Source organism: Juglans regia, chromosome 10 (assembly GCF_001411555.2).
Source record: "Juglans regia cultivar Chandler chromosome 10, Walnut 2.0, whole genome shotgun sequence".
Taxonomy (NCBI): Eukaryota; Viridiplantae; Streptophyta; class Magnoliopsida; order Fagales; family Juglandaceae; genus Juglans; species Juglans regia.
The window spans coordinates 3,902,134-3,914,148 of record NC_049910.1 but is presented as its reverse complement, the minus strand read 5'-3'; the positions used below and the strand labels follow the sequence as shown (position 1 = coordinate 3,914,148).

At 39.9% G+C, this 12,015-nt stretch overlaps 1 protein-coding gene across 2 annotated transcripts; it reads right to left on the bottom strand.

Annotated features, from left to right (window-relative positions):
• Positions 1-530: 530 nt before the first annotated feature.
• LOC109007805 (transmembrane protein 214-like) lies at positions 531-11,167 on the bottom strand. 2 transcript variants are annotated; one of them, XM_018987653.2, is made up of 10 exons: positions 10,482-11,167; positions 10,194-10,331; positions 9,504-9,692; positions 2,813-2,950; positions 2,573-2,694; positions 2,205-2,337; positions 1,994-2,123; positions 1,841-1,920; positions 1,603-1,737; positions 531-1,146 (listed from the first exon to the last, which is right to left on the bottom strand). In XM_018987653.2, exons 1-10 carry the CDS (start codon positions 10,983-10,985, stop codon positions 922-924), a joined length of 1,794 nt encoding a protein of 597 aa, XP_018843198.2. In that variant the 5' UTR covers positions 10,986-11,167; the 3' UTR covers positions 531-921. The 2 variants fall into 2 exon arrangements, with proteins under 2 accessions (XP_018843198.2, XP_035550633.1); XM_035694740.1 differs by having other exon boundaries at positions 1,994-2,111; positions 10,482-11,140.
• Positions 11,168-12,015: the final 848 nt, after the last annotated feature.

Below are 12,015 nucleotides of genomic sequence, written 5' to 3'. Positions count from 1 at the left end.
TAACTAAATCAATGAGAGTGCTCTTAGGTGAAGTAGAGACCTCCATTCTTACCATGGCATCCTAAAGCTAACCACCAGATTCAATTGGATGGTAGCCTCGTTTGATTTTATAACACATCTCATCTAATAATTATAATTTTTTCAAATTCTCACATTAAATAAAATAAACAATTCAACATTTTCAAATCTTGAAATAATAATAATATTAAAAATATATATATATATATTCTAACAATATTTTATTCAATTTTTAACTTTTATCTTAATTCATCTCATCTATAAAAACAAAGAGGCTATCTTGCTGGCAAATATATTATGATCAGCTCTTGCCACATAACATGGGGCCCTCCCTCCTCAGGGTTCAAATGGCGATGGTTTCCGATACTGAGAAGAAAATGAGCCATTACGTGCGTTGCCTTTTAGATCTAGAACAAAAGATCAAAATAAAATTTGATTGGCCTTCTATACATGTTATTCTCTGGATGGGAGGGACACAGGAAGAATTGCTCCCCCGAGCTCAGGAGTTTGGATAGAAGGAAATTATTTTTTAATGTTATTAGATGGAATGGTCATTCCTTCTCTGTATAGCAATTTTGCACGTCCAAAACTGAAAGGATAAACAAGCTATAAAACAGTAAATATGAAAAGGAAACCAAGTCATTGACCTGACCCACATTTGAAAACCGGATACAATTGACCAGCTGCTGCTGCTGCTGCTGCTGCGGCTTCTGCTCTCCCATTCTAATCTCACTGAAAAGCAAGTAGAATTTGGCCACAACATTGAAATAGATTTACTCATCATTGGCCCATTTTGTTTTTTAACAGGCCATCCTGCAGAAATTAACCTATTCCGGACATAACTAAATCTATATTGCAGTTGAGAGCACCGTTTACTGCTGGCAAGTCCGAGCTTGGAAAGTTTCAAGGGAAGTTCAACATTTCAGTGAGTTTCCTATAGTCCCAAGATTGCAAGTCTTGGGACATAATTGCGGCACCAACAGCCAGTGCAACAGATACAAAGACCATGCCCTTCAAGCATCTATGACCCTGCGATGATTGCCTCAGAATCAACTTGCAGTATTTGTCTGCATTCTTCAATGATGTATGGTGCGCACCAGCATCTCCCTTTGCCAATGCTTTCTCATTCTAAATAAACACAAAAATGAAACTAAGTGAGAAACAGCATTACTTCCACTCGCAGATGATCAGAAGGTATGTTGACTTCCAAATTCGAATCAGATGAATAAGTGAATTTTTGGGTCAATATATCATAGCAAAATGGATTCAATATATGGAATCATTTGGCAGCGAAAATTTGAAACTATTCAAGATTATGTTTAACATATTGAACACAACAACAGAGGTTGACAAAAGCTTAAAATGCCTTTTCACTTCTCACAGCCCCTTAGGAAAATGAGGGGAGAGGGGCAGTAGAGGGGTGCTTGGTGGCAGAAGGAGAAGAAGATAAGAGATGCTGCCATTCTAGGGCAATATTTCTGAGCAGTCTGCAACTTTTCTACGTGCAGATCCAGTGACAGGGATTTCAATGTCCTCAAACCAACAAATTATCTTGTCTAGAATATCTATCTGGAAAACGTTTACCTTCTGCTTGAAACTCTGAAGAGTTTCCCTCAAAATGTCCAAATTAGAAAGCTTTTTAGAGCACTCCTTCCAATCATCAGAAAGCTTTCTCAGAATAAAAACACTCGCTTCAAGATTATCAAGATAAAGCATGTCCTGTTCCCAAATCAAATATAAAATTCAATGATGTGTAGGTGATTGGGGATAATAGTCTCAAATAAAAAGTAAAAATATAAAATAAAGCGTTTAAAATGCTTACCCATTGCTTGTAACAGTCAGGGTTTTGGCTCAAACACCAAAGAAAAATGTCGCTTGCTTCCCCTGACAGGCCAGGGATGCCTGCAAATGAATTTTTAAGTCAAGCTGTCACAGTAATAAAAGAAGGAGACGGGAATTCGCAATATGCCACTACCTTCTCCAGCAGCTTTGATTGTAATGTTCAAAATCTGTTGTGCAACTTGCTTCATCGATCTGCTTCCCGGGGAACCAGCAAGGGCGACCTCTTTTAAATTCGGATATATAGCTTCAAACTTTTCGGTAACCTAAGCAAAACGCATTAGAAATACACCGGAAAAGTACATATCATAAGGAAATATACGGTGAATACTCCCAATGATACCCACCTTTAGCCGATCCGATGGTGCTGGATAGGTAATTCTCAGCAAAAGCTCAAGACCTGATGGTGGCACCACACGCTCCCCCTTTCTAACAACACCATTTAACAGAATGGTCCGAGCTTTTGGGGAAGACAAAATTCTAATTTCAAGGGATGAAGAATTATACAAAAAAACCAAAAAATAAACAAACAATAGTGAGAAAGAGGAGAAGATAGAGTTCTGCAATAAGGAAGATTGGTTACCTATCAGACTATCAGGGAAAAAAAAGGAAGGGAGATATGGTTTAGATCCCTTTTCTTTAACAAGTAGATCCAAGAGTAAAGGAAACATGTGTAACAAATAACACTTACGTTCAATCTCAAAAAATGACTAACCTCTCCACCAACTGTAAAATCAAGTCTCTAGATAGTGGATTACAGCTTGACTTGCTAGCCAGCATAGGCAAGAGAAGATAAACCCACATGTACAACCCAACAACTAAATCTCCTTGAGATGCCTATACAAACCAAAATCCAATTTCTGGATTAAATGCATACCAATTTATAGAAAAGATTACCAATCAGATGAATTATCTATACTGGGAACTTTAGATTATCAGTGTTGCCAACATTCACCTGAGCAATCACCCAAATAGTAACTGGAAGCTTATCCTGTCCTTGATATTTTGGATTTTCCTTAATAATAGGCAATAAACTGATCAACACATCAGGTTTCCTTCGTAGTGCCATTGCTAAAACAACAAATATGGCAACCTGCAGTTCCAACATCACATCATTTCACTAGCAATGACATAACTCAAAAACAGGAGAATGGGACACCATTTCACTCATTATTCAGAAGGGCCAATGCCATCATCATTCCTTTCAAAAAAATGGGAATGTTAATTCAAAAGAGAAACATGCGAAGGTCAAAGTGAGTGAACCAACTTTTGGGCCTGCAAACAACATATACGGAAGAAATAACAAAACTTGTTGGCTACATTTCCTCCCTGTTCAGTATAACTGAAGCTGAAGCAATCAAAATCAGAAAACCAGAAAATCAACATAAAAAGCTACCATCATTCTCTTGCACGGCGATTACATATGCAAGTTGCAACACAACTGCTCAAATCTTTGTAATTCCATTTAGTCTGACACCTTATAACAATGATAAATATGGAATTCAGATGAAGGAAAACTGTGATACAGAGAGAGGAATCCCCATCCAAAATTTCAGGTCTTTTTGGAGCTCTCATAAAACCCTAAGTTATCTTCCCTGGTAATAGCCCCAAAACACTAAAATACCAGGGCATGTCTCCCTGTAAAAAAATTAAAATGCAACATGTTCAGTCACTTATAATGGTTTCCACCATTGATTACTGCTAAAAATGTAGGATAAGCACCATTCATTTCGTAAGAGTGCCCATAAGCAGCAAAAATTGATTTTTTTTAGTAGACTTGAGAAGGTGGTTTTTTCTCTCTGTACAGCCAAAACTTTGATGATGAAAAGTGATAATTTTTCTCTCCGATGATGTTTGGTGGTTTGTAATGGCGAGAATACGATTGAGTGTACAGTTGTTAGGTGCGATTACGATAGGGTTCTCAAAACACTTTGCTCAAACACTGGGGGACTGTCTGAAAGGAGAAAAAAAAGAACTTCTACACCATGGTAAGGGAAGGAAGTCGCAGCTTCATAGCGCAGCGGTGCTCAAATGCTCGCGGTCGATACATGGCGCTTGTGGAATACGGTGGTCATAGCAAGCGTAGTTTTATCTTCATACCTGAAGAGATGGAGGGTAAGGGATGGAGGAGGATGGCGGAGGCGCAATGGGAGTTCGCAAGCAAAGGGAGAGGCATAAGTCATAATAGATGAGGGGCACCTATGAGGCCATCAGTGGCGATGCTTTAGGCACAAAAACGCTCGTATAGGGAGGTCCTAGAGCCAAAATGAAGCCAGTTGTGAGAGGAATAGGGGTGGAGACAGCCGTGGCACGGAAGCTCGAAGAGGAGCCTCTGCAACAAGGTAACAGGCATGGGACCCGCAGAGCTCCTCTTACCACAGGTACAATCAGTGCTCAGTGGAAAGGTGGCGGTGGCAGGCCTGCTATCAGCTAGCAGAGGGGGGTGTACATAGTACGCTGCTGGACGTGAAGGCACAATTGAAGGAACTTAAATTGGATTTCCTGATACGGTGTGAAGAGGAAAAAAAGGGCCTGGGATCGGAGGAAAGTGGAATCCGCAAATTTATAGGCGGGCAGCTCAAAAGGGGACAAGTGGGTTTGAGCTCGGAGGTTGCTGGACCCATGGACCCAACAGAGTTATAGGAAACGGGCAGTTTATTAGGAGGCAAAGGGCAAAGCAAGTGGGCCGCTCCTTTGGGCCTTAGCTCGTGGGGCAAAATGGAGGAAAGGTAAGGCTCAAGACCCAGCTTGTGTGGAGAATTAGAGAGGGTGGTGATGTAGGGCCGTCTATTGGCGGGAGTCTGGCATCCTCACTGGAAAAGGCTCCAACCCTTTTGTGACCAGCTGAGGAACCCTTGACGGAGGCCCAGAGGGTGAAGACGACAGTGGGCGGGTCGACGATGGCAGTATCTGAAAGGGCTTTGGACATTTCCGTACCATTGAGCACCAGATCTCAGGCGTATCACAGCCAGACAATGCCGAGGAGAAGCAGGGAATTGGTTGCCATTGACTCTTTGATGGTATCCCTTCTGGCAAAGGCTCTACAACAGACAGACGTGGGTTACGATTTGAATACAGTGGCTGGAAGTGATGAGGGAGTTGTTGAAGGGCCCTCACAGATGCTAATTTCAATGCAAGACTTCTCTGAATGGGAGTGTAGGAATCTTTCGCGGAGATGGGGACGCCAATGAATTCGCTGTGGGCCACTAGAGATGGGGAGCCCATACCCCTAAACTATATGTTACCAAGTTAATCTAGTGTTTCTGATTGGGTTCTACATAAGTGAAGGAAATTCAACATTGTGTGGGGATGGTGTGTGAGAGTTTTGAGGAACATTATGGCTTTACTTACTGCCATTGAAGTTGGTCATGCTTAGCTTAAGAAATCTGGTTCCAAAAAATAGAGGGAGCTAAGAGACTAACTTAGTCTCTTAATTATGAGAACAGCTCAAGCTGAGAAAGATCCAAAGGGAAGGGGCTAGCACATTTTTTATGAAGCCCAAAATTGTTTCTTGGAATGTCTGAGGGCTCAATGAGGCCAATGAGCGTCTTCGAATAAAAAAAATTGCTTCGTGAGTGGAAGGCGGACACTTGTATGCTTACAAGAAACTAAGTTGAAATCTATTCCAAGAAGAATTGTTCAAAGTATATGGAGCAATTCATATGTGGATTGGGCTTATCTTGCATTTAATGGGGCTTCAGGAGGTGTTCTAGTTATGTGGGATAGAAGGGTGGTGGATAAATTGGAGGAATTCATAGGGGAGCACACTGTGGCATGTTCCTTTAAAAGTGTGGAAGACAATTTCTTGTTGGCTTTTGCTGGTATTTACAGGCTGAATTTGGACAGCAACATAAGACTTTTATGGGAAGAAATAGCTGGAGTACACAGCTGGTGGGACCTACCATGGTGCATAGGTGGTGATTTTAATGTTATCGGGTTCCCAAGTGAGCGTTCAGGAGAAAATAGGTTGCGACCAGCAATGATAGAATTCTCGGAGTACTTGAGTTTGGTGGATATCCCTCTCATGGGTGGAGCATTCATGTGGTCTAATAATCAGATGTGGTCTAGATTGGAAAATTTTTTAGGGCTCGTTTGGGGAGTGAAATGAGATGAAATGAGAATTTTGTGAATAGCAATAAGATAGTTTGTGAATAGTAGTGAGATAGTTTGTGTTGAGTATTTTTTGAATTTTGGGAAAGAAGAAAAAAAGTTGAATAAAAAATATTATAAAATTAGAATATAGTTTTATAATATTATTTTTGTTTGGAGATTTGAAAAAGTTGAATTGTTTTTTATTTTTTATTTGAAAGTTTGAAAGTTTAGGAAAGTTGTAATGATTAATTTGAAAATTTTGTATTTGAATTATATTTGGAAAGGAGATGAAATGAGAATTTTAAGATGAGATATGTTTCCAAACAAGCCGTCTCATTGGAGTGGGAAACTCATTATCTAGACGTATGTCAAAAGTGGCTGCCTCGCCTTTGTACCTTTGTTTGGATCATTTTCCTATCTTGATGGATTGTGATGGTATCCAAGAAGGGCGTCGATACTTTAAATTTGAAAATATGTAGCTGAAAACTGATGTTTTGTAGACAAGGCTAGGCAATGGTGGTCCTTATATCAGATTCATGGCACCCCTAACTTCATCTTTGCAAGTAAACTGAAAGTTTTAAAAATAGATTTAAAGTTTTGGAATACTTAGTCCTTTTGTGACATAGGTGATCGTAAGAAGTCCTTGTTGGTGGAGCTACAGGAGTTAGAGAGGATACAGGAGGGCCACGTTCTTTTCTTAGAAGAGTTATCTCAGAAGTCAAAGTTTGTCTCAGAATTAGAGAGGGTTATCTTATTGGAGGAGATCACTTGGTGCCAAAAATCTAGAGCATTGTGGTTGAAAGAAGGAGATTGAAGTATGAAGTTCTTTCATAGAGTGACTAACTCTCATAGGGGAACCAATACCATTGAGATGTTGAATATAGATGGAGTGGCTTGTACGAAGGCCCCTGTGATTCGAGAACATGTTGCTAATTTTTTCAAACATTTGCTTACTAAGCAAGTGGGGTGGTAGCCAAAGGTTGATGGATTAGGTTTTGAGTTTATTGAGCTGCAAAATGTCTCTTGGTTGTAGAGGCCCTTTGAGGAGACGAGGGTTCATGGTGTGGTGAGGAGAATAGTCGAAAGACAAAACACCTAGTCCAAACGGATTTTCTATGGATTCTTCCAATCATGTTGGGATGTGGTGAATGAGGATCTAATGAAGGTGTTACGGGAATTGTTCTCGGTTGAAAATTTTGAAAAAAACCTCAATGCCACTTTAATTGCACTCACTCCTAAGAAGATCGGGGCATCGGAGGTAAAGGATTATCGGCCCATTAGTCTTGTGAATGAGGTGTATAAGATTATCTCCAAAGTGCTTTCAAACCGCCTAGGGGAGGTAATGGGCAAGATCATTACAAAACCACAAAATGCATTCATAAGGGATAGGCAAATTCTGAACTCAGTTCTCATCGCCAATAAATGCCTAGATAGTAGACTAAAATCTGGCAATACGGGGGATCCTATGTAAGTTGGGCATAGAGAAGACTTATGATCATGTTAACTGGGGTTTCCTACTTTATTTGCTTGGGAAGTGTGGATTTGGAGAGAGATGGTGCTTGTGGATCATATGGGGCATATCAACAGTGAAGTTTTTAGTTTTGGTGAATGGCAGTCCAGTTGGCTTCTTTAACAGTTCCCAATGCCTAAAACAAGGGGATCCGTTGTCCTCGCTCCTTTTTGTTATTGTTATGGAGGCACTTAGTAGAATGATCTCGGCTTTGGTTAACAAGCTTTGTGGCTGGATTCTCATTTGGTGACCCCAATAGGGGTACTCTTAACATTTCTCACTTGTTTTTACAAAAGATACACTGATATTTTGTGAGGCATAACAAAACCATATTTGAGCACTTCTACTCTATTTTGAAGCATAAGGTTTGAAAGTGAGCTTGGACAAATCAGATTTGGTGCCAGTTGGTAACGTTCACAATATCCAACAGTCGGCTAACACTCTTGGATATAAGGTTTCCGCTCTTCCCATGAATTATCTTGGTCTTCTGTTGCGGGCTACCTCAAGGGCTAAATCAATTTGGTATATAGTGCTTGAGAAAATAGAAAGTAAATTGGCAGGTTGGAAGAGACTGTACTTGTCGAAAAGTGGCAAGATCACCTTAATCAAAAGTACTATGTCTAATTTACCAACATACTTCTTATCTCTATTCCCAATTCCAGCAAGTGTGGCAACCCAGATTGAAAAATTTCATTGTAACTTCCTTTTGGAGTGGTGTGGGGGATGACTTCAAATTTCACCTAGTCAAGTGAGATAAGGTATGCTCCCTAATCTCTTCTGGTGGGTTGGGACTTAGAAATCTGAGGATTTTCAATTGGGCCTTACTCTGGAAATGGTTGTGGCGAAGTAATATGGAACCGAAAGCCTTATGGAAGTCAGTAATTGACTACAAATATCAAATATGAAGGTTTGGGGGGAAGGAGGGGGGGGGGGGGTTGGTGCACTAGAGAGATAAGCGAAGCTTATGGAGCGGGAGTCTGGAAGCACATTAGACGAGGGTGGGGGGTTTTTACTCGTCATACTAGACTCATGTTGAGAGATGGCTCTAGAATAACATTCCGAAGCGACCTATGGTATGGAAGTAATGCCATAAAGGACTAATTCCCTTCAGTTTTCCGAGTTACATGCGAGAAAGAAACTTCAGTGGCTGGTTTTATGGTGATATCTAGGGATCAAGTCCAATGGAACACCAACTTCAGTAGGGCGGCCCAAGATTGGGAAGTTGGCATCTTTGAAGACTTTTGTAGTCTTCTGTATTCCATGAGACTGAGTACTCAAGGAGCTAACACATTGTAGTGGGTACCCACAGGTAAATGAACATTCTCGGTTCCCTCTTTCTATAAGTCTCTTACACAGTTTCAAAACAATCAATTTCCATGGAGAAGGATTTGGCGAACAATCACAATCATGTGGAAGATGGTTCCTATCTGTATTCTGTGGTGCTTATGGTAAGAGCGAAATGACCTGATGTTCGAAGACAAGGAGCCTCATTTGAGAAGCTTAGATCTCTTTCTGTTAGAACTTTATTTCTATGGGCCATAGCTGTAGATTTTAATGGCCTCAGTATTCATAACTATCTTGTTTCTATTTCTTCTTCCTAGATAGGTGTTACCTCTCGTATACCATCTTGTGTACTTGGGCTATGTCTGTTCTTATTAATACAATAGTTTACTTACGAAAAAAAAATGTGCCTGTGAGAAAGCTATTAGTATGCCTCACTAATTGACAACCAATTGATGCCTAGGGAAATTGCTTGTATATGGGCCAATATCAATGGTGCATCTAGCAAAACTTCACACAAGCTCGGAGATTTTCAGGTTCGACAACTCATTCATTTGAGTAGAGATGACTCATGTATGTGCACATGAACCTCAACGAACAGTAGCTCTTTGCAACTCCACTACTTACCATTTACAACATTGTTTCTCCTACAATTTTGCGAAAACCAAACCTCGGGCATGCAAGAGTTAAATGAACTACAAAATGCCAGGCTCTCATACACTACAACCAACATAATGAATCACGTAGCAAGCTGGAAAGCTACCTGAGACTTTGAGGATGCTTGCTGAACCACCTTTTTGGATCCCTTGGCAGCTGCTTGATGACTTGCAAGGTCAGCAAGAATACTATCCAAAGACCATAGCACAAAGGACCCAAGTGCTTCAAAAGACCGCTTTCCAATCCAGTCAACAGATGTCTTATAAACATCTTCGGATATACTGGAAAGAGGAATCTGTAGGAGTGCCAAATAAGGATTAAAAATGAAGATATTCTCTAGAAATGAATTCCAAAGTACACAAAGGTACAAAAAATAATGATGACAGTCCAGAAGTAAATGCAAGCATTTTTATATTACTTATTAAAAAAAAAAAGGTAAAAGCAAGCAGTAAACTTGAGATTCTGGGAGCAGAATCGTAGAAAATGAATCATGAATGATTATCCAGCATACTCGAAATCAAGAAAACAGATTAGGCTCGTTATTAGTCATTTATAGAACCTCAAAACATATAAAGGAGCAGCTATCAGAGACTCAAACATCATAGCTTGAAAACGGCTTAAAATTGGGACAAAAGAGAAAAAAAAAAAAAAAAAAAGAGACAGAGAGACACGGAATATCAATGTATATATCACATGATAAAATAAAGCCCACATGCATCCACAAAAAGTCATTCTTTTGACCGCAAAGAATATTCAGAGTGAATTAGATACATTGAAAATTGAAGCGAAAACTCACATCAACGGTCTTTGCAACACTGGACTCTTTGAATGTCTTAGACCACGGAAATTGAGCCGCACCCACCGATGCGAATGCCCGGCCGAAATAATCCGCGAATCGCATTAGCTGTATATCTTGCTGCGCTTCGTACGAAGCCTAAGCAAACACCGGGAACAAATTAAAATGAAAAAAAACACGAATCACGATTTGTTTACCATCTCATGCGCAAGAATTGAATCCGAATTTATAAAGAAACGAACAGATCAGAGTGCAAGGAATGAAATTTGAAGATATGATATCGCTTACGGTGATATCAATGAGGAAACCGCAGAGATCAGCGGCATTGATCTTCGACGCGGCTTCACCCACGGTCACCTTGGGTTTCTTCGGCTTTTTCGGCTTCTTAGGCTTAACATCGCCGTTCTCGACGGCGGCGGCGGCTGCGCCAGGCACCTCACTGTCGCTGTCCTCATCTTCGTCGGAATGTCGCTTCGATCCCTCTCCAGATGCGGCGGCGAGCTGATTCTCGAGAGCGCGACGGCGGCGTTCCTCGGAATGCTGCTCGATCGAGAGGAACACATTGGGGGATGCGGCGGCGTTAGGCCGGCGGCTCAGGAGATCTGCCGAATTCTCCCCCTGTGGCGGCCTGGACGCCTTCTTATTGCGCTTCGGATAGGAGACCGTTTGCCAGCCGAAATCCTTGCCGTTTTGGGTCTCCTTGTTCCTGTAATTGTTGTTACTCCTCTCAGCTTGCTCTTCTTCCTCTTGCTCTCTTAGAATTGCTTCGATGGCAGCTGTATTCTCGTCCATAGCTTGAAAGACACAGGGAACGGACACTGTTTTTCTCTCCGAAACGTTGCCTTCTGGTTCTGTAAAGGTCTCGCCCTTGCGTCGACGGTGAGGAGAAAGAGAGAGCGAGAGATCAAGGAAAGAGAGATTTTAGGGGTGCGAGTCGGGTTTTGAAGGAAAGGTCAGAGAAAAGGACTCTTCTTGTAAAAAACACACGTGGAGTTCTACTTTCTTTTTAGACCCGTTTCACCTTATCGTTTTTGTTAAATAACATAAATACCATTATTGGATTATTTGTAAAATGAAAGGAAGAAGCTTTTAAGTGTATTTTTCGGGCTATATAAAGAAATTAATTTGTTTTTGTTTCTTGAGTATCTTCTGTTTCCTACTAAATAAAAACAAAAAAATGATATAATGTTTTATGATTTTGTCTCTTCATTTTGACTATTTATGTAATTTATTATTTTTAATTTTTTTTAATAATTAAAGAAATAATTATTAATGTACAAGAACTTTATGTTATTAATGTAATGATGTATTTTTTTATTTTTAAAAAATACGGAAAAGAAAAAGAAAAAAAAAAGTGGCATTTGACCTGGGCGTTACCGTTGGGAGTAGTAGTACCTATAAAAATAATGTTGCTACAGTAATCGACAAAGTTTATGGAGATTTTGTTAAAAGTAATTTTTTGTTTTTTTTAAACCATTTTTGTGTATTTATTTTTTAAAAAAAATAAAAAAACACAATATGTACGTATCAGTTTTCAAATAAAAAAGAGGATCTAATACATGAGTCGCTGATAAGAACGTAAGCAGTTAGCAGTCATCAAGTTGAATGATTTGGTGGGATCCACAAATGTAGATATATAAATATAATTTAAGAACCATGGCCCATTTGTGATTTATTTACGTCAAAATAGAATGATTATATGTACTTTATTTATTTCTCCCATTTTGTAAGTTTGATCTCGGACAAATAAACTATATTTTTATTTCATTTTGCATTATGAAATGGAATAAGCAAGCATGAAGGGTAAAAGTGGGAAGCATGT